The sequence below is a fragment of the Amblyraja radiata genome, chromosome 3 (assembly GCF_010909765.2).
Source record: "Amblyraja radiata isolate CabotCenter1 chromosome 3, sAmbRad1.1.pri, whole genome shotgun sequence".
Taxonomy (NCBI): domain Eukaryota; kingdom Metazoa; phylum Chordata; class Chondrichthyes; order Rajiformes; family Rajidae; genus Amblyraja; species Amblyraja radiata.
In genome coordinates, this window is record NC_045958.1 from 115,693,051 (window position 1) to 115,716,646 (window position 23,596).

General features: G+C 43.3%; 1 protein-coding gene across 3 annotated transcripts in view; it reads left to right on the plus strand.

Annotated features, from left to right (window-relative positions):
* Window positions 1-22,496, plus strand: part of fam169a (family with sequence similarity 169 member A) — a 94,552-nt gene extending 72,056 nt beyond the window's left edge. The window contains exons 9-14 of one of the 3 annotated variants that reach the window (XM_033018649.1): window positions 2,295-2,349; window positions 11,095-11,225; window positions 12,220-12,375; window positions 13,223-13,915; window positions 15,476-16,018; window positions 20,531-22,496. In XM_033018649.1, the coding sequence (XP_032874540.1) occupies window positions 2,295-2,349; window positions 11,095-11,225; window positions 12,220-12,375; window positions 13,223-13,915; window positions 15,476-16,018; window positions 20,531-20,566 (1,614 nt within the window). In that variant the 3' untranslated portion in view covers window positions 20,567-22,496. Of the gene's footprint in view, window positions 1-2,294; window positions 2,350-11,094; window positions 11,237-12,219; window positions 12,376-13,222; window positions 13,916-15,475; window positions 16,045-20,530 lie in introns of all 3 variants that reach the window. The other 2 variants (XM_033018650.1, XM_033018648.1) reach the window with 2 other exon arrangements.
* The last annotated feature ends 1,100 nt before the right edge of the window (window positions 22,497-23,596 follow it).

Here is a 23,596-nt window from a genome sequence, read left to right on the forward strand (position 1 = left end):
GGAATCTTATATAAGATTATTAAGGGTTTGGATACGCTAGAGGCAGGAAACATGTTCCCGATGTTGGGGGAGTCCAGAACCAGGGGCCAACATAGCGGAGTCAGGGGATATGGGGAGAAGGCAGGAACGGAGTACTGATTGGGGATGATCAGCCATAATCACATTGAATGGCGGTGCTGGCTCGAAGGGCCGAATGGCCTTCTCCTGCACCTATTGTCTATTGTCCAAAAGAACTTCAAGGACATAGCTTAGAAGTGGCACTTTGAATTTATGAAGGAGAACTCTGATGGGTATATGCTTTTAGAGGGTCTGGATTTCTCTAATGCATGCATACAATTACAAGCAGACAAATCCTAATAAACCCCAATGATCCATAGAGGAGTATTATGCAGGCAACTAAATCAATAGTGCACTTGTTGCAAACTACCCCAGCTAACAATAAGTGTAAGCATTTGACCCAGAATGATGCGATGGCTGTTGGCTCAAGGTGACTCGAAGTTAAGCCCCTGTCCCACTTTCCCGAGTTACTCACGAATTCTCCCGAGTTTTCCCCTTGATTTAAACTTGGAGAATGTCCGTAGCGAGTCCGCAGGAGGCCGTAGATATTTCGTAGCTGCTCGTAATGCCAGCCGTAGGTACTCGGGGCATCAGGTAAGTCGGGACGTTTTTTCAGCATGTTGAAAAATGTCCAGGAGTGAGTTGGAAGATGACCTCAAGACAGAATATTTTTGAGAGGGTGGTTCCTGAGGAAAGCTAGCTTAACTAACTCATTAGAATTTGGGCATAACGGGATACTGATTTGGTGAAATTGTCTTCAGAAAACATTTCAGATTCTGATGCAGAACCTTGCAAACCCATGATATCTACCAGTAGATGGTGGAGCTGCTGTCTCACAGTGCCAGAGGCCCAGGTCCGATCCTGACCTGTCGGTGTGGAGTTTGCACGTTCTCCCTGTGACCACATGGATTTCCTCTTACGTCCCAAAGACATGTGGGTTTGTAGGTTAATTGGCATCTGCCCCTAGTGTAGGGTGTGGATGAGATAATGGGATAGCATAGAACTCAAGTGAACGGGTGACCAATGGTCGGCATAGACTCTGTGGGCTGAAGGGCCGGTTTCCATGCTGTATTTCTAAACTAAATTAGACAGACTAAGAACACCACCTCCAAGCTGCACACCATTCCGACTTGGAAATACATCACCGTCACTGTCAAAACCCTAGAACTCTCTCCTCCCCATCAGCATAGTCGGTCGGCATTAGTTCATAAGTTATAGGAGCAGAATTAAGCCACTTGGCCTATCAAGTCTACTCTGTCATTCAATCATGGCTGAACTTTCTTTCCCATTCAACCCCATTCTCCTGCCTTCTCCCCATAACCCCTGACACCTGTGCTGATTAAAAATCTATAAATTCACCTTAGAAATACCCATTATTTGGCCTCCACAGCCTTCTATAGCAATGAATTCCACAGATTTACCACCCTCCGACTAAAGAAATTCCTCCTCAGCTCCTTTCTAAAGGTAGGTTGTTTTATTCTGAGGGTATGGCCTCTGGTCCTAGACTCTCCCACTAGTGGAAACATCCTCTCCACATCCACTCTATCCAAGCCTTCCACTATTCAGTAAGTTTCAATAAAGTCCACCCTCATCCTTCTAAACTCCAGCGAGTAAGGGAGTATACTTGCTCCTTAAGGACTGCAGCTGTTCAAGAAGGCAGCTCGTCACCAAGTTTAAGGACAATGAAATGCTGCTCAGCTTGTGAAGCTTATATTTCTTCAATGACAAAGAGATAGAAACATAGAAACATAGAAAATAGGTGCAGGAGTAGGCCATTCGACCTTTCGAGCCTGCACCGCCATTCAATATGATCATGGCTGATCATCCAACTCAGTATCCTGTACCTGCCTTCTCTCCATACCCCCTGATCCCTTTAGCCACAAGGGCCACATCTAACTCCCTCTTAAATATAGCCAATGAACTGGCCTCAACTACCTTCTGCGGGAGAGAATTCCACAGATTCACCACTCTGTGTGAAAAAAGTTTTCCTCATCTCGGTCCTAAAAGATTTCCCCTTTATCCTTAAACTGTGACCCCTTGTTCTGGACTTCCCCAACATCGGGAACAATCTTCCTGCATCTAGCCTGTCCAACCCCTTAAGAATGTTGTAAGTTTGGGTTTTTGTTTTGTGTTCTGGTGAGAGGGTACATAAACCAGAAGGAAAGACTCAGTGACGCTAATCAGGCTGTTTTAAAAAAAAACAAAAACATTTTGACACGGAAATATTGTTCTTTCAGACCGAGTCGAACGCTAACCAAGAATTGCCGAGTGTCTCTACGATCCTTTCAGAAGGTGAGTTAACGGATAGGTCCACGTTCAAAGTTACATCACTAATGCTGGATGCTGCTCTCTTGATAGAAACCAGAATAAAATTTACACCCATGGCTTTCAAAACTACTTTCTGTGATACCACGGTGGCATGGCGGTAGAGTTGCTGCCTTACAGCGCTTGCAGCGCCGGAGACCTGGGTTCGATCCCGATTACGGGTGCTGTCTGTACGGAGTTTGTACGTTCTCCCCGTGACCGCGTGGGTTTTTTCCGAGATCTTCAGTTTCCTCCCACACTCCAAAGATGTACAGATTTGAAGGTTAATTGGCTTGGTGTATGTGTACATTGTCCCTAGTGTGTGTAGGATAATGTTAGTGTGCGGGGATCGCTGGTCAGTGTGGAATCGGTGGGCCGAAGGGTCTGTTTCCGCGCTGTATCTCTAAACTAAACTAAACCCCATTAGTTTTGTTCCATGTGGCACTGTGGAATTAATTGCCACAGACCGCTGGTCTGGTAAATATATCTGGTCAATCTTATTTAATGTAGAACCAAATGAGTACGGTTTAGAAGGTTGTCTCACATTGCATGGGGTTAGAATGACCAGTGGTATTGTTCATGGGGAGTGAAGACAAAATGCTGTACTTTGATAGTGGGATTGATGTGGAAAGAAAATGGTGATCGAAACAGATGAGGAGAGGCAGATGGTTGAACAAGGGCCATCGATGAAAAGACAGAAGAGTCTGAAGCAGGGTCTCAAGCCTAAACATCGCCTGGCCACGTTCTGAGATGCTGCCCAGCACCCTGGGTCATCTTAAAGTGGAAGGAGATGCTTCCTGATTTGAAGAAGGCTCTCGAGCCGAAACGTCACCCATTCCGTCTCTCCAGAGATGCTGCCTGTCCCGCTGAGTTACTCTAGCATTTTGTGTCTATCTTCAGAGGTGCTTCTATGAACTGAGGTGGAAGATGGGATTGAAATATTGACCCATTGGTATTGTGTGGGAATGTTTGAAGGATCTAATGATTTTTGGGTCGCATTATGTTTTAGTTATAAGGTGTAGGAGCAGAATTAGGCCATTCAGCTCATCGCTTGGCCATTAATCCATTTGTTGAGGGGAAAGGGATTGGAATCCGTGGACTAGAAGATTCAGATTATTGCTCGAAACATTCAATAAAAATAGAACATTATTTTATTGTGGTTAATGAATGGATAGGGAATGCTGAGCATTGTACATTGCGACGGTTTCATGGTATGATAAATCGTGCTAGTGATATATATTTTAAAGTAATCACAAGGACGAGATTGTTTGGAACATTATAAAATATACATGGCACTTGCCAGTGTGCTGCAGAGCACAGTTCATCATCTAGGCTGATGCAAGTGTTGAGAAGTTTTGGTACACAAAAAAAAGTTTGTAAGTTATGGAGGCAGAAATAAGCTATTCTGACCATTGAGACTACTCTGCAATTTAAATCATGGCTGATCTGTCTTTCACTTTCAACCCCTTTCACGTGCCATCTCCCCATAAGCCTTGACAACCAACTATTACGAGCGCCCAATGACTTGACCTCCACAGCCGTCTGTGTCAATTAATTCCACAGATTCACCACACTCGGACTAAAAAAAATTACTCCTCTTGTCCTTTCTAAAGGTACATCCTTCAAGTCTGAGGCTATGCCCTCTGGTCCTAGACTTTTCCACTAGTGGAAACATTTTCTCTAAATCCACTCTATCCAGGCCTTTCACTATTCGGTAAGTTTCAATGCGGGTTCCCCTCATCCTTCTAAACTCCAGCGAGTACAGACCACTGCCGTCAAATGCTGAACGTCCTTCCTCTGGTATGGGGCCCAAAATTACTCACGATACTCCAAATGTGGTCTGACAGTTGCCTTATAGAGCCGCAGCATTACATCCCTGTTTTTATATTCTAGTATTCTCGAAATGAATGCTAACACTGTATTTAACTTCCTTACTACTGTTTTGACTTGCAAATTAACCTTGCAAACATACACCTCGGATTTTTGAATTCTCTCCCCATTTAGAAAATGGTCTATGTCTTTATTCCTACTACCAAAACCCATGCCCCCACACTTTGCTCCACTGTATTACATCTGCACCCAAGGGAAAGATTGGCAATCAAATTTTTAGTTTAAAGATACAGCACGGAAACAGGCCCTTCGGCCCACCAGGTCCGTGCCGCCCAGCACATTAATACTATCCTACACCCACTAGGGGCAATGTTTACATTTACCATGCCAATTAACCTACAAACCTGAGTATTTTATCTTGCATTTGCTATTATAGCCCCACCTACAGGCAAATCTGTTTTAATGATACATTTTCTCATTGCAATGCTCAAAAGTGATGTTCTACAATGTACTTTGAAAATTAATTTTGATAATGTCTGGATTTTCTTTGTCATAAATATTCAAGTGAATTGCTTGGGTTTTTTTTTTCCTTCCAGCATTCCAGGGTCCTTTTCCCCCATCCTCTCACTCCCTCGTGGCCTGCTTAATCTCATCCCAACATTAAAACAGGGATCTGCAGATGCTGGTTTACACAGCAACACAAGGTGCTGGAGTAACACAGTAGGTCAAGCAGCATCCTTTGGAGAACACAAATAGGTGACTTTTTTAATCGGGACCCTTCTTCTGACCTCTCTCCCCACCCCTTTTCCAGCTTTCACCCCATGCTACAATCAGTGAAGAAGGGGCCCCACCTGAAACATGGCCTATCCATGTCCTTCATAGAAGCTGCATGAACTGCTGAGTTATGCCAGCACTTTGTGTTTTTTTTTTAGTAAACCAGCATCTGCAGTTCCTCGTGTCTCTACACCCTCAACTTGCTGCTCATGCAGCCTCTTTCCAGTTTACTCGCGCTGATTTAAGTTTTTAAATGTTAGCTCTCTTAGCTTTACGGCGAGTTCCTTTTTCAAAACTGTCCTCGGCACGTGGCACACGGGTGGCGCGGTGGCGCAGCGGTGGAGTTGCTGCCTCACAGCGCCGGTCACCCGGGTTCAATCCTGACCTTGGGTGCTGTTTGTACAGAGTTTGTACGTTCTCCCTGTGACCGCGTGGGTTTTCTCCGGGTGCTCCGGTTTCCTCCCACATTCCAAAGACGTTCAGATTTGTAGGTTAATTGTAATCAGGAAAAACGTAAATTGTCCCTAGTGCTCACCCCCTCCATGACACACTGGTTAACCTGAGGAGTACTTTCAGCATCAGACTGGTTCCACCAAAATGCAGTACAGAACGCCACAGGAGATCCTTTTTCCCTAAGGCTATCAAACTGTACAACTCCTCCCCCTTCGTTCGTGGGGTAGACTGACTCGACCCCCCGACCCTCCCCCTTATCTTTGCACTTCCCCAATCCTTTCCACTCGACACTTTAATTTCATGTTTCATGTATTTTGTGTTTTATGACTGTTGGCAGATCAATTTCCCTCCTGGGAAAAATAAAGTTCTATCGTATCGTGCGTGTAGGATAGTGTTAATGTACGCGGATCGCTGGTCGGCGTGGACTCGGTGGGCCAAAGGGTTTGTGTCATTACCGAACTCGTACACGTATAAAGATACAACACATGTTTATTAAACACTTACAGCATTGGATATGCAGTACGTTACATGTCCGAGCTGCTACATCTACTGCCTGACGTAGGCGAGTTCTTAATGTTATAAAGCATGTACTAGGCGGGGCTACTACTAACAAGCACTCTAATTGGTTAGCATTCAATAGCCGATCTACATCTCTTGTAGAGAATAAAATAAACCGGTGCCTTAAACAATATACCGAGGGGATGCTAAGAACATGCTAGCAAGATGATACAAAATCGCCATATCTAATGGGTGTCCTGCAAACCCGTCCAGCCCTTGTGCGGTAGGAGACCGCCTTACCTTCTTTCGCGGGAGAAACAACGGGACTCGGGAATGGGGATACGACCGGCGACCTGGCGGGGGAAGTTGCCACAGGCGGGCCAGGTGTAAACAGACGCGGGGAGCCCGCGGCAGCAATATCGGCTGGTGGTAGAGTGGCTGGAACAGCTGTTGGAGCGAACAGGAGAGGTGGGGCATCAGGACCTGTATTTGCAGGACGCGCTTCCTTCACTGGAAGGATAAGTTGACGGTTGAGTCTGTAGATGACCCCGTCCGCTTCGACCAGGTACTAACGTGGTTCTTTGGACGGGCCGCAAATGTGCCCCAGCCGTGTATGTCCTTTGTCGGTTTGCAGGCGAACCACGTGTCCACGTGCAAGTGGTTTAAGCGGCTTGCTGGACTTGTCATAGAAACGCTTTTGCGTGTCACGTTTGAATCGTAGCTGCTTCTGCACCGCGGGCGGCGAGCGGACGCGCGGCTGCAGCCGCTGCTGAGAGACAGGCAAGGGTGCACGGGTCTGGAGAGACATTAGTCGCTGGGCGGGGGAGCCTAGAATGTTGTCCCGTGCAAGGTTTCGTAGGTTGAGCAAGTCCAGGTAAACGTCGGATTTGGCAAGATAGGAACATTCCATGAGTTGTTTAGCACACCGAACAACGCGCTCGGCCAGTCCGTTGGACTGCGGGAACTCTGGGCTGTTGGTGACGTGTTGGAAGACCCATCTTTCAGCAAAGTTCTTGAATGCTTGGCTGGTGAATTGCCTGCCATTATCAGTCTGAATACGTGCAGGGGAGCCGTGCAGGGAGAGGTGTCGTTGCAGCTTTTCGATCACTGACTCAGAGGAAATGGTTTGCAGTAGGTCTATTTCGAACCATCCCGAGTAAGAGTCGACAAGAACTAGATAGTGTTTTCCATGCCATTCAACGATGTCGGTGGCCAGTGAGGACCACGGGAGAGGAGGAGCTGGTTGGGACAGTAGAGGCTGCTTCTGCTGGCGTGGTGCTAGACTGTTGCAGACAGCGCACGTTTCGTTTTTTTCACGTATGAATTTTGTCATTCTGGGCCAGTAAAACACGCTCTGGGCCCGTTGAAGGGTGGCTTCCGTGCCGGGGTGGCCCCTGTGGATCTCGTTGTAGTACTCGCCCCGTAGTGCGGTTGGAACCACGACCTTGTGGCCTTTGATTATGATTCTGTCCTGCCGCACTGGCTCGTCACGAACTAGGAAGGATGGTTGTATCTCGAGCGGGGTGTTTGACTGTTTATGGGGCCAACCGTTCCGTATGACTGTGGACAGCAGTTGTGAAGTCTCGTCCGCAGCCGTGTGTTCGGCAAGGCGGCGTAAGCGGTCAGTCGGCACAAACGAGACCTTCATGACTGAGAATTCATCCTGTTCGATGAGGTGCTGTCCGCTGGTTGTGCGCGGGGCTCTGGAAAACGTGTCTGCTATGTGCATGTCTTTACCCTTCTTGTAGACGATGTGGAAGTCAAAACGCTGCAACTGCATCATCATTCGTTGCAGCTGTGCTGGGCCCGCGTGGATTGGCTTGTTCAGAATAGTGACCAATGGTTGAGGGTCAGTTTCGATGGTGATGGTCTTACCAAAAATGAAGTCCTTGAATTTGGAGCAGGCAAAAACCACTGCAAGCAGTTCCTTTTCAATCTGGGCATACCGTTGTTCGGTATCAGTCAGCGTACGGGATGCATATGAGACTGGCTTGACGTCACCGTCGGTAGTGGTCTGTAGGCACGCCACGCCTAGCCCGTACTGGGATGTATCACATGTGATTGTGACCGGTAATTTAATATGACGGTGTTGGCGCGCTGGCCAATTGTAGTTTGAGTGTGTCAAAAGCCCTTTGGTGCTGCGTGCTGGTACCAGGGCCATGCTGTGTCCTTGTGTGTCAGGGGGGCGGGCCGATAGTTCGCTGAGGTTGGGAATAAATTTACCCAGGTAGTTGACCATGCCGAGGAATCGTTGCAAACTTGTGACATCGGTGGGAACTGGCAGTTCGTTGACGGCTGCAGTTTTCAGTGGATCAGGCTTTAGGCCGCTGATGGTGAAAACATGTCCGATGTGTGTGATCTCAGGAACCCGAAACCTGCACTTAAGTGGGTTAAGTTTGAGATTAATGTCTCTGGCAAGGTCGAGTATTTTCTTCAGGTTGGCGTCGTGCTCGGCCAGATCGCGACCATAGACGAGGATATGGTCAACAATGATGGCGCATGGGTATTCTGCAAATAGTTGTTCCATTGTGCGCTGAAAGACTTCGCTGGCGGAGTTGATGCCGAAGGGCATCCTTAAAAATTTGAAACGGCCAAAAGGTGTGTCTAAAGTAGTCGGGTTGGATGATGCAGGGTCTAGTGGTATTTGCCAAAAGGAGCTTTTGGCATCCAGGACTGAGAACACTGCTGCGTTTCCAATCTGCGCAGCGATGTCTTCTGTGGTTCTCATCGGGTAGTGGGGGCGCTTGATTGCAGTATTCAGATCTCTGGGGCTCTTTGTTTTTCTTAGTTGCCACGACCATGGTGGAAACCCAATCAGACGGCTCGGTAACTTCAGCAATGGCTCCCATTTAAACCATGCGTTTGAGTTCATTGTGTATTCTTTCTCACATGGCATGTGGAACACGGTGTGGTGCACGAACTACAGGTGTGACTGTAGGATCTACAGCCATTCGATACTTCGTAGGCAACTTGCCAAGTCCATCATCAAACAAGCCTTTGTACTGGGAAAGCAGCTGCTGTGCTGGCTCGTCAGTGAGACATAACTTGTGGACGGCACGTCCAAAATACACCAGGCCTAGGTCGCGGCATGCATTAATACTGAGCAGGGTCTCTGAGTTTGATTTTACAATGTAAAACGGCAGGGTGCGCGTCTGTTCGTCTACCAGGCACTTTAAATCAGCTTTTCCGAGCGGATGCAAAACCTCCCACCCCGTAAGCCCGAAGCGTGGAGGAGTCCTTGTGCATTCGTTCGGCATTCCGGATTCTGTTAAACTCCCTTATCGACATGACGGTGACCTTTGCACCTGTATCCACTTTGGCGAGTTGTTTATGAACTCAGTCACTTCAGGGTCAAGTAGCTCGTTAGAAGATTGTAGGAGGGAATGAATAGCAGAGCTGTTATCAGCATTGTCTGAACGGTGCTCATTGGAGACTGTTTCAAGCTCTTGGGAGTCAGAATCTGAGAACTCTTGTTGAAGCAGGTGCAAGTTTGTTTTTTGAAGCACTGGCAGTCTCACGGGAACGGCAGCATTTCGCGAAGTGATTAAGCTTTTTGCAATGATGGCAGGTTTTACCATAAACTACACAAAACTGGTGACCCCTCGCGTGAAAATAGTTGCAGTTCTGACATCGTGCATCAGGCGGGAGGAGTAGTTGGCAAGATTAACATTGTGTTGCTGTTGTGGGCTGAAAGAGACAGGATCAGCATGTGGTGCAATAACTTCTGAAATATGATACGAGTGGCTCGCTTACTCGAGAGTCAGTTCAGTGTTGCGAAGGAGCTCAGCCCTCAGTTTACTATCAATCATGCACCCCACAAGCTTATCTCCCACAAGTTCATTCGTCAACTCACCGAAACGACAGCGCGCAGCCATGTGTCTTAAATCGCTGATAAATTGTTCGACAGGCTCGTCGACCTGCTGTGAACGGGCATAGAACTTTGTTCTTTCGATTATATGGTTTGATGGCAAGTCACACAGCTCTCTGAATGTTCTGAGTAGGTCCGTTGGGTTATCAATGGTCTCGGCAGGCACTAGGACCTGCCCGTTGCCATCCAGAATGGCAGGAGCAAACTCAAAGTTGTTGGCACGCTTCATTGCCTCTGGGCCCGCTAGATTGAGCAGTAGTGATGCTTTCAAGTCATCAGTGTCATTCCGATAAACAATGCGGATATAATGAGTGTAGTCATGTTCGAAAAGCCACCATCGCTCAGCGATGTCTGAATCAAAGATCAAAGGGCTCGATCTGCGGCAGGAGTTAGCCATAACGGAGAGAGAAAAATGATAAAATAAAAGAATCCCAGTAAACAGCGGAATGAGACCGAATCACGTATCTGACACCATGTAATTACCGGACTCGTACTCGTATAAAGATACAACACATCTTTATTAAACACTTACAGCATTGGATATGCAGTACGTTACATGTCCGAGCTGCTACATCTACTGCCTGACGTAGGCGAGTTCTTAATGTTATAAAGCATGTACTAGGCAGGGCTACTACTAACAAGCACTCTAATTGACTAGCGTGCAATAGCCGATCGACAGTTTGTTTCCGCGCTGTATCTCTAAACTAAACTAAACAAAAACTCAAATGTCGGCCTGTTCTCCACTGCATTACTTCTAAACATCTTCTTTCTAATGGCCTGCAAGCAGTTTATTTCCCAGGTCCATGATCATCTACAAGTCATTGCAGCACTTGGTCCCAATCCCATAGGATATAGGAGCAGAATTGTGGTGTTCGGCACATCTCGGCGGCTCCGCCATTCGATCATATCTAATCCATTTTTCCTCCTCAACCCTATTTTCCTATCTTCTCGCCAGTAAAAAGATGGGTGACGTTTTGGCTAAGGACCTTTCTTCAGACTTTGTTTCTTTGATTCAACCTGAATACTCCTGAGAACGGAGTTAAAGTAGAAGTTAATACTGACACAGAATTACTGGGGAAAACCTTTGATAATGTCTCATAAACATTGTGTGGTTCATCATAGGTGCAAAATCAATCTGTTGTTGCGTTTTATTGAAACAAACCTATTTTTAGCCTTCAGTGCAGTTTGGAAGGAAAACAATTTTAATCTTTGTTGGCAATTGCTTGCTATGTCTCTCAATTGCAATGTATCTCTTTTGAAATGGTTCTTGCAAAGCCTCTGCCTATTTTATTAAAATATTTTGCTTCCAGAGCTAACGAGGCCGCCTGTGGCTAAACGGGGAAGACATTTCCAGTCTAAGCATTCCAAAGAAGAGAAGAGGAACATTGAATTGGAGCAAAGGTGTTTGACCAGCGAAGAGGAGGTGGTTGTGCCTAAAGATCAGCTAAACAGGTATTTGCGCACCTTGTATACAGGTCAGGTCGTGGGGAGTTCCGCACTCCGCCACGGGTACCATGTAATCCCGTGCTACCTGCTCCATGGTGGGATAGTCGGCAACTAAACCGTCTCCCCCACCTGGTTTGCCAGGTGAGGAGGGGGCGGTGGACCAAAAACAAGACCTGTCAAAGGGCGGATGAGCTCCTAGCGAGCGAACGGCCATCCACACTTCAGTAGATATTGCAATCACTGTCGTATGTAGTGTTGTAAGGCACCGTGCCCGTTGATGTCTTCGATGATGATGATATACAGCTTGGTTGACATCCATTTTGAGAGGTTGGGCAGGTTAGGACTCTATTCCTTGGAGCGCAGGAGGATGAGGGGTGAACTTATAGAGGTGTACAAAATCATGAGATGAATAGATCGGGTAGACGCACAGTCTCTTGTAGAGGACACAGTAGGGGACTCGAGAACTGGAGGATATAGGTTTAAGGTGAGGGGGGAAAGATTTAATAGGTACCTGAGAGCTACCTTAATCACACAAAAGGTGGTGGCGTATGGAACGAGCTGCCGAAGGAGGTAGTTGAGGCATGTACTATCGCAACTTTTCAGAAAAATTTGAACAGTACATGGATGGGACAGGTTTGGAGGGATATGGGCCAAATGCAGGCGGGTTGGACTAGTGTAGATAGGACATGTTGGTCGGTGTGGGCAAGTTGGGCCAAAGGGCCTGTTTCCGCACTCTATGACTCAATGACTCTAAATATGGATCTTGAAATCCAGTTAACATTTCAGGTAGAGCTGCTGCCTCACAGCGCCAGGGACCAGAGTTCGATCCTGACTACCGGTGCTGTCTGTGTGGAGTTTGTACATTCTCCCAGTGACACGTGGGTTTCCTCATTAGTTCATACCAATTAGTCTCTTTATCTGAAGCAACATTTGTAAATATGTGAAATCAAGATAGTTTTAACACCTATTTCGAGCACGCAATATGTATGTTTTTCAGTTCTGAACCCACGACAGACAGAACTGAGGAGGCTCTGGAAATAACTGAAAACCAGGAAAAGTGCACCATTATGGAGGAACCTACAGAACTAATAACAGATGATGTTGTAGTATGTGAAATTGAAATTTTGCAACCAGATGGTGATGAGGTAATTGGGGTGTTATCAATGGGGCAGGGGATGTGAACTTAAGACATACGAGCAGAATTGGGACATTTGGCCTATTGAGTTTGCTCCACTATTCAATCATGGCTGATCTATATTTCCCTCTCATAAGGTCATAAGGGTTAGGAGTATCATTAGGCCATTCGGCCCATCAAGTCCACTCCGTCATTCAATCATGGCTGATCCATCTCTCCCTCCTAACCCCATTCTCATGCCTTCTCCCCATAACCTCTGACACCCATGCTAATCAAGAATCTATCTATCTATGCCTTAAAAATATCCACTGACTTGGCCTCCACAGCCTTCAGTGGCACAGAATTCCACAGATTCACCACCCTCTGACTAAAGAAATTCCTCCTCATATCCTTCCTAAAAGAACATCCTATAATTCTAAGGCTATGACCTCTAGTCCTAGACTCTCCCACTCTCAGTCCCCTCCTCTGCCTTCTCCCCATAACCTTTGACACCCTTACTAATCAAGTACCTATCATTCTTCACTTTAAAAACACCCATTGACTTGACCGGAAACGTCCCCTACCCATGTTCTCCAGAGATGCTGCCTGACCAGCTGAATTACTTTTGCACCTTTTGTGTGTTAACCGTCATCTGCAGCTCCTTATTTCTGAGGTGTATCTTATTTTTAATCTCTTTGAAATATGCTACCAAATATCCACCAGCATATTTTGTTGCTTATCACATCACATTATCTAAGAAATGAAACCAAACTATGTTGTCTAAACATGAATATCAGAAAGTAAAATCAATATTTATGTGGTACATTAATCTTAGTTTAGTTTAGAGGATAATCTGTTTTCACTTGTTTTAAATTTAGGATAAGGAATCTTCATCTGAGTCGGCTACTGAACCAGTGGACAATGAAATGGCAGACTTTGTTACTGAAGAATCGTCAAAGACAGAGGAAGTAATTCTTTCGAAGTCACAACATTTGGAGGAGATTCCTTGTGAGTCACCAGCGAGTGAAGAGGGTATTCCTCCAAAGCCGTTGGATTCCGAGGAGGTATTGCCTCCACAGGCGTCAGAGACTGAACAGGCCAGTCCTAATTCTGAGGAAGTTATTCCACAAGAACCCTCAGAAACTCCGGAAGATATTGCTCCTGAGCCGTCAAAGACTGAAGATGTGGCCGCTCTGGAATCTGTAAAGCCAGGAGTCAAAACTGCTCAAGATACGACGATAATGGGTGAAGAAGAAATCACTGAGGATGCAACCAAAATGGAGGAGGAGGATTCAATCAAAATGGAGGATTCGACCAAATTGGAGGAGGAGGATTCAATCAAAATGGAGGATGCAACCAAAATGGAGGAGGAGGATTCAATCAAAATGGAGGATGCAACCAAAATGGAGGAGGAGGATTCAATCAAAATGGAGGATTCAACCAAAATGGAGGACAAAGCCGCAATGAATGATCCTGCTAATGGTGCATCAGGTGATTCTACAGAGGAGCCCGATAACCTGGAATGTACAGAGGAAACAAAAGAATGTGGTGAAGACGACAAGCTGGAAAAGGTACTGTTTAACCTCTGTTTCTTTCTCAATTTCACTTTCTTTCAAAACAACTCCTTTGTGAGTTGAATGAGCAGAGCAGCTGATTTTGACTGCTTTGAATGTTGTCGAGATGGACTGAAGGAGTACACTTAATTGGATTAAGTCTGATTTGTAACTTCTATTTCTTCTTTTTGTGATAGCCACATAGTTCACTTTTAAGTAAACATACTAGACAATGATAAATCTTGCCCACCCTAACCTTGGGACCATAACTTGAGCTAAATTACAATATAACCTTTCAAGAATTTAAATGATACAACAAAATATATAAAAGGCTGGAAATATGCAGCAAGTTGGGCCGCATCTGAGGAGAGAGGGACGGGGTTAACATGTGGGGCTGTAGATCCTTCCTGGTGACCTTCCTTTGCCAGTTCAGCCTGACATGCTGTTCCTTCCTCCACAGGTGCTATATGACTTGCAGATAATCTCCATTTTGTATTTAATAAATTATAGTAGTATTGGACCATTCGGCCCATTGAATCTACTCTGCCATTCATTCATGGCTGATATCTCTTTTTCCTTCTCTTTCTTTCCCTCTCTTTCTCTCCATCCCTTTGCCTTTCTCTCTCTTTTGCTCTCTATTTCTCTCTCCTTCTCCTTCTCTCTCTCTTGCTCTTTCTTTCTTTCTCTCTCTCTTTATCAAAATTGTCCAATTAGTCTCTGCTCCATTTGCATGCAAAATCTAACAGCAGACACTATTCGTGGATATAGTTTCAGTTTAGAGATACAGCATAGAAACGGGCTCTTTGGCCCATTGAGTCCATGCTGACCATTGTTCACACTAGTTCCCCCTCATCCCACTTTCACATCCATTCCCTCCTGGCAATTTACAGAGGCCAATTAACCTACAAATCTACACGTTTTGAACATGTGAGGAAATATACTAACCATTGTCCCTAATGTCTTCCTGCAACCCAGTGGCATTAAAAGGTAAGATATCCACTGGGAAGTTACAGCCCAACAACATGAACATTTTATTCTCTAATTTCAAGTCATACTCCATTTACCTGCCCTCTCATTCCCAACACACTCCCTCCCCGCAGGATGCTCACTTTCCATCCTAAGTCCCAGATTTTCTTTTATCCCCTCCTCCCGTCTCTCCATCCAAAATCTTTCTCTCCATTGTCTCCTTTTTCTTTAGCCTTTGTCACATTCCACCCATTAGTTCATCTCCCCACCTTGCCTGTATCCACCTATCACTTCTCAATTCCTGCTTTCTTCCCTCATTCTGTTAGTTTGAAGTGAGGTCCTGACCCAAAATGTCATGTTCATTCCCTCCACAGATGTTGCCTGGAAAACTGAGTTCCTCCAGCATTTCTTTGCTCAAGATCCCAGCATCTGCAGTTTCTTGTGTCTCATCTTTCTGCGAATAAATGTTTCTTCTTGAAAAGCTAGGGGTGAAACTATTAAGTAAAGGAAGTGATGTTAATGTAAATGTTGTTGGGAATTGATGTGTGTTTATTCACTCATGTTTATTGTGATTATTATTGTGGCTAAGAGTTCTTTACTTTTCCTGTTCAGGATGGAGACGTCGCTGAGCAGAATGACAGCAAAGAAGATGAACCAGTGCAGGATCCAGCAGCCGACTGCACCCCTTCCAACCACAATGTAACTGATCCAAATAAAGATGCACTAGCCGAACATACAGAACAGCCTGATGTCCAAGCTGACGAGAAGACATCCGATAGCGGTCATGAGTCTGTTAATGAGGAAGTATCTCAACATAGCGGTGCGGAGAGCGATGCCACATCCAGCGCGACAAAGACTGACTCGGCACAGCAGGAAGGAGAACCAGCGGAGTCCAATGCCCCGATGGACCTCAGTCTTGGTCCCTTGCTGGTGATTGAACTTCAGGATGTTTCGCAGAAGCAGGCTACGGCTGTCAATCCGGAAGCAGATGAAGCCAAAGAAATCGATCTGAAAGATCAGTCCTCGTCGGCTGTGGCTGAGAAGAGTGTCGACAGTAGCTCGGAGGAGATGGAAACGGAAGTGCCGGTTGTGGATAGGAGAAATTTGAGGAGGAAAGTCAAGGGAAACAAAGGACCTCCCAAGAAACGAAGCAAGGTAGCGGCATGAACACGTTACACCATGTATGTAACGCATTGTAATCCACTTTGTTACAGGAGGTGCAACATTCCAGCTATATTGTATGATAGTGGGATAATTCAAGCCCTGTTTTCCTGTACTCCATTAACAGACACTCCCATTTCATCAACACTATTAAATAACAATTAAATTCTAATGCAGATTTTTGATGTTGCATCTTCAGTTTGAAAAAGGAAACCCCATTTATGAGGAAGCTGTTTTATAAGCATCACTTTAACTTCGGAATGTTCATGATAGAATACAATGATGCTACAAATGTTTAATTTGATGTACTATAGGACAGTGGCCTATAAACTAAATTTATTAACAGCTGACTTTGTAGCTTGTTTTAATTTTGAAGTTGTTTTTAAACTTCATTTTGGTAGTAATCTTTGAATATTGTACCTAATGTGCAAAAAATGCAGTATGTTAATAGTATCTTCTTAGCTTTAGATTCAGTTTGACTTCAGTGCTCTGAATGGTAATCCAAAGAAAAGCCTTTGTATTGCTTGTCTGTTTGTGTCAGAATAGTAGGTTTAGTCCAGACCTTCTAATACAGCACAGTATTATAGCCACTGATGTCTATTGTAATTTCAAACAGGCATGTCTTGGCACTGATGTTTTGAGCTTTCTACTCATTATTCATTTTTGGATCTGATACTAAATATCTAGTGTTAGAATAGTTCATAATTTTCCTTAATCTAATATAGAATAAAAGCAGGGAGGGATGCAGTGATCAGGCAAATTGGAAAAGCGTTCACAATTATCAGATTTATTTCCGAGGTAATTTAGAACAAATTCTGGATTATTTTTTTCTGATTTGATTATCATTGGTCCAGAATCCTTAAGATTTTTAGATAGTGAAATACAATGATAAGAATGCTTTTTCTTTAACCACACATGACAGATCCTTTTCAAAGTTTTAACTTTGTGACGACTCACTTTGTTTTATTGTCTAATGCTTTTAAAGGCTTTTTTTTTTTGCAGTCTGGTCAGTACAGTAAAGCATCAGCATTTTCGAAACAAAATGCTAATCTTGTAATGGAAGTAACTGGCAATTCCTTTACGTGGTATCTGAAGTTTCTGGTCCATCATATAGCTTCAAGGACGGTTAATGAGTGCCATACACCCATTGTGATTACATCTTCCAATGTGATGTGGTTTTGTACCTCATGTGGTGTCAATACTGTCTTTCTAATATCGGCTTATTTGTTAAGAAACTTATTTAATTGCCTTTTATAATTCCACAGCACCATTGTGATTCACTATAACTGGACTAGGAAGGGAATAATGAAAGCTTTTAAATGTACTGAATAAATCTTTATGTATTAAGTAACATTGGTACTAGAATGTTATTTTTTGTATGTATATTTTTTACAGTGAAGCCTGTCATAATAAATGTCTTTCTCTCTGGCAAAATATTGTCAAATTTAGCTATTTTGCAGATCTTGAACAAAATTCCATTGAATATTAGCCCAAATTGGACAGATCTTGGTTGAGATTTTTTAATCTACTTTTTTTTTTAACATTAGCATTGATCTAATCTTTATATTTGTTACAATGCATATGGGACACATTTTATGATACTCACTTCATCTAAGATTGGATAATTATGATTAACACGTTAATACACTTGCATCATGATATTCTCCGCAAGATAAGAGGAAAGACCTAAGGCATCAGTGATTGCAGTTGAAAATACTAATACTGTTTCATCCCTTTTGAGAATGACTTGCTTTCTCCAAGACTCTCAAGATCTACAATCCTCTTATTATCCTGAACCTTTATCTTCTGCATGGAGAAAAATATTCCAGATTTTCCTCCCCAGTTGTCTCCTACTCCAATACCCTCCATAAATATCTAGGTGTCTATTTTAGGCTTCATCTTACCTGGTGGTTCTTCATGGATTTGAGCATCACAACTAATGCAAGTGATGCAAGTCAGATCAGTAATTAGACTTGTGGATTCAAACAGTATACAAGGGGCAATTTGACACTTCACTGGGGATCTGACTAGAATAGAGAATACATGGGATAGCCGAGTACAAATATCGATTCCATGGCAAAATAAATAATGAAATGCTGTGGTCATATTGTTTATCAAATGGAAAAAGTACCAACATTTATGAGGGGCACATTAACTTTCATTCTTTAGCATTGAAAAGAGTCTTGATTGCTGGAAGTCAATCACAAAACCACATCAAATTGCAGCAGGAACTACTACCACTTGCATTCAAAATGGCATTTTACTGAGGTTAGAAGTGGGAATGTGTGTTAATGGTGGCAGATAATGAACTATGTATTCATTTACCAAGCCCTGGACAATCCATGTTTGGGTTGATGTCTGACATGAACATTATGTGCCACTTTAGTGACCTACAATAATCATCTTAATCATAAAAAGAAAGTGCTGGAGCAACTAAGTGGGTCAGACAGCATCTCTGGAAAACATGGATCGGTGATGTTTTGGATCAGGACCCTTCCTCGGACTGTGGCTGAGGAAGGGCCCTGACCTGCAAAACTACTCCAGCACTTTATTTTGTATACCAGCATCTGCAGTTTCTTGTTTCTACAAACATAAAAGTGTTTAACCATTTCACCTTTAATCTCTTGCTGACAACCTATTGTGTTTAATTAATATTAACCAAAACCTAAGTGAGCCAGCTAAATAAATAGATACAAAAGCAGGTCAGAGGTTGAAAATAGCTTGTCTTACTCTCTAGCTTCCCATCACCTCCAAGACGAGCAGTTCAATTGCCAAGATGAGTGCAGCTGTAGTCCCCCCCCCCACCCCCCCCCCTAATCAAACCCATTCAGAATCTGAAATAGACAATGTACTGGAAACAGTAAAACGATATCTTTGCAAAGAATTTCAGAAATTTTAACCTGAAATGTCAGTTTTGTGTCTCTTTCCATGGATGCTATGTGATCTGGATGGTTCTGGCATTTCTACACTTAAATTCTCATTCAGGATGCCCTTTCCATTTAATGACATGCCTTCCAACACTGGCACTCTAGAGGCTGCTGGTAACATGTTAAGCTATTAAGAATAAGGAGTAAGCCATTTAGAACGGAGACGAGGAAACACTTTTTCTCACAGAGAGTGGTAAGTCTGGAATTCTCTGCCTCAGAGGGCGGTGGAGGCAGGTTCTCTGGATGTTTTCAAGAGAGCTAGATAGGGCTCTTAAAAATAGCAGAGTCAGGGGATATGGGGAGAAGGCAGGAACGGGGTACTGATTGGGGATGATCAGCTATGATCACATTGAATGGCTCGAAGGGCCGAATGGCCTACTCCTGCACCTTTTGTCTATTCACTCTCCAACCTGACCTCCAGAAAGCACACAACACTAAATTCTTAATTCCTTGTCTCCGTGCTGCCGTGCAAACTATGTGTTGGCGTAGTTTGTGGACACCCACATAGAAATTTAAAATATCATTTGAAACACAACTGGGTCAGATTAGAAACTGAATTCAGTATAATTAAGATGACCACTTATATCTGGAGCCTGCATTGAACATGGAAATCAACTTGCTGAGGGCTGCCACCATTGCAGTTTCAGAGTGGGCCTGATTTAAAAAAAAAAAACTCCTCAGACTCCAAGCTCCCATCAGTTTAACATTGCTCTGTAACTAATATCCACAAATGGCATAAGTGTCATAGAACCATAGAAAATAGCAGCAGGAGGCCATTCGAGCCAGCACCACCATTCATTGTGATCATCCCCTATCAATAACCCGTGCCTGCCTTCTCCCCATATCCCTTGACTCCACTAGCCCCTAGACCTCTATCTAACTCTCTTAAATCCATCCAGTGATTTGGCCTCCACTACCCTCTGTGGCTGGGAATTCCATAAATTCACAACTCTCTGGGTGAAAGTTTCTCACCTCAGTCTTAAATGACCTTCCCTTTATTCTAAGACTGTGGCCCCTGGTTCAGGACTCGCCCAACATTGGGAACATTTTTGCTGCATCTAGCTTGTCCAGTCCTTTTATAATTGTATGTTTCTATAAGATCCCCCCTCATTCTTCTAAACTCCAGTGAATACAAGCCTAGTCTTTTCAATCTTTCCTCATATGACAGTCCCGCCATCCCAGGGAACAATCTCGTGAACCTACGCTGCTCTGCCTCAATCACAAGGATGTCCTTCCTCAAATTAGGAGACCAAAACTGTACACAATCCTCCAGATGTGGTCTCACCAGAGCCCTATACAACTGCAGAAGAACCTCTTTACTCCTATACTGAAATCTTCTTGTTATGAAGGCCTGTTGTGAAGATGCAGTTTTACCTTCCTGCAGATAACGAGGTAGATTAAGTCCTTTACTGGGGATGAGAACGTGGTTGGCCATTTTCCGCTACTGTTGCAGTAGCCGAGGTGCATATCTCTACTTGCATTCAGAAAACCTATCCTCATTTGTGCAATAGATTTTCAGTCCTGTTCCAGCATGATCCATTTCAAGGATTTAATTTCAGCTTGTTTTGTCTCCTTGTAGGTCCGCCGTACTCGTGCATCCACCCGAACACGATGAAAGGAATTCATTTATCATCATTGTCAATCTTTAATACATTTTCTTTAACTAAGGTGAGAAGTAGCTGCCGGGGAAAAAAAGCCATAACATTTCTACTAATGATGAAACAACATTTATGTAGCACCTTTTAAATGTTGTAAAACAGTGCAAGGTGCTTTGCAGAAACATTAACAAAACTGGACACTGAGCACATAAGGTGATTAACATAGATAAGGACAGTAGGTTTAAGGAGCAACTGAAAGGAGGTCATTTGAATGCTTCGGGTAATAGGGTGCAATGGCAAAATCACTAATGCTGAACTAAATTTAAAATTTGAGCAGCTCAAAAGGGAAAATTAGCTAAAAAATACTGGCAGAGTTTTCCTTCCAGGTAAGGCAGAAAAGTGAACGCGATTTATCATCCAGCTCAAAACTAGCCATGTTGACCTAGAACAAAATCAAATGGCAAGGTTTCATTTTTGCTCATACACCCGGGCTAAATAAAATGTATGCAGTAACTTTTTTAATTTGCTAACACGGATTCCTGTCAACCTAAATTTTGGACTTTTTATATTTTAAAATGTGTTATTCACGTAGTAAATTAGTTACGAATGGCGTTTGCAATTAAACCTCTTCAGCTTTTTGTCTGCTCAGGTTTCTGCCTGATGTTCAAATAAAGAACATGGAATGTAGATAAGTCATAGTTGAGCTGCAGATTACATCCAAAGCAAAAACTCCATTTATAAAAAAAAATCAACACTATTGGATACAATGCGTCCTTCATTTCTCACATCAAATCCAATTTAAATCTCAATTCAAAATCCAATTTTATTTTGGCAAATTTAATTTGTTATTTGCAGTTTTCTTACTAGGCATCCCGCATACAAGAAGCCCTTCCGTTCTGTGTATCTCAATGCTCATTTTACAATTTTAGGGTAAGGCGGTGTGGGTGGAGGGAGCATTATAGTTATGGGGAAAAACAGTATTATGCTAGTGTTAGAAGAATTAGGCTGCAGCTTTTTTGTTCCCTATTATAACTGTTCCTGCCTTCAAGAGCACTGAGCAGCACTACTCGCCAACCCAATCCTTTATTTCAATGTGAAATTACCCCCAAAATGCAAGCAGCATCGTGCTGTAATAATAGATTATTAATAATGATCCTGTAATAATTTGATCCATAAAGATGATTTTGAATCTAAGGCAGTATACATTGGGAAGGCACCATTTCAGCACAATATACCCCAAATTTAGAATCCCTAAACAAAATCAAAATGAACTCTAGTTTATTCCCTGAAAAGAACACTTACCCGTTTGTCACTAGATGTGAACAGGCAAATCAATTTGATCAAAAAACTAATTCAAAAGGTTATATGCTTCTACAAGGGATGTTGTGCACCTGTATCTCTTGATACTGTACGATAAATTACAATACACAAGAGATTAGATAATGAAGTCCGAAAAGATCTATACGGAAGAGTACTTGTAATCAAACATTTATGCCGGTGTCCAGTGAACCTTTTAACCAAGCAAACTCCCATTGTTTATCTATGCAACTTGATTATTCAAGCCAATACTTTGCAATAGTACTAGTTTGCTGCCTAGATGTTGAATTAATAAAACTGAATCTTGATTTGAGCTTGTGTAATTTATGGCAAAAGCAGAATATTCAAATTAATAAAGTTTTGTATGAAGTATGTCTTCAATCTAACTGCCTACCATTAGCCTTCTGAATGTTGAGAGAGTGAATTGATGTAACAGTTTGCTGACCAATCCACATTCAGTGTAGTCTTGTTTTGGAACAAAATACGGTTGAGTATATTGCTACCCATTCATTTCCGATCTGAGAAAATGCTAAAAGTACAAATTCAATGCAATAGATGTTTATGATAAAATAAACTATTGTCATCCTACAATGTGTATAAACTTAGAATGGCACTGTCAAAGCTGCTTTTTAAAAAATATACCAACTTGAATGTCGAAGAAAGAATGATCAAAATTAACTTCACTTTGATATCATTCAACATAAATGGGTTTAAAAGCAGGTGCTGTTCTCCCTCATGCACACTCCATAATTCAGGAACAACTTCTTCCTGACTATTAAACAGTACTTCCCATAAGCTAGGATGCAGTTCTGATCTTCCAACCTACCTCAATGCAGACCGTGCATTTTTTTCTGTAACTAACACTTCTGGACTCTGGTATTTTTCTCTTTGCTCTACCTGTTGTACTTGTATCTGGTTTGATTGTACACGTGTGTGGCATATGACTGGATAACATGCAAACAAAGCATTTCATTGCATCTGAGTATACATGACAATAATAAACCAATACGTATGACTGGGCTACACACACCTGACACACGAAAAGATTCACTCAGTGGCACTGTATGGACAACATCTGAATGAGTCAAATAGGAGCTTGACGAAACCAGCAAGGAAATGCAGATATAATCAAATTCTGCAATCTCTAATGTAGCAAGTGTATAGCAAATACATTGCTTTAGAAAACACCCCCAAATGGCTTGACAATCTGCTTTTTGTAGTGATGTGTAGGAAAGAATTTAAGACTGTCGGGGTCCTTGGACTGAGTCGAGGGGGGAGGTATAGGGACAGATGCTGCATCTCCTGCAGTACCTGGGGAGGGGGGGGGGGGATTGGGTGGGAAGGGACAGGTTGACCAAGGAGTTGCGGAGGGAACAGTTTTAAGACTGTCGAGGCCCTTGGACGGAATTATTTGATATGTTGTTCATGGTGAATGCTGATTAGTACACTGGACCACCTTCTTCAAACAGAGCAATGGGAACAGGCATTTCTGCTTAAAATCTCACCAGAAAGATTTCAAAAACATCAACAACATTTTAACCCTCAAGCTCTCTGCTGAATTGCTCCGTTACCGAAACTGGGATTATAAATTATACCTGCTAATAACGTTAGGAGTTTGCCAAAATCATCGCTGCTGGGATTAGCTGGCCATGTAAACCTGTTGTTTATTCTCCATTATTACCCTTAATTATTGCAGAAGATTCAATGGGAAAAAAAACAAAAGACCAGAC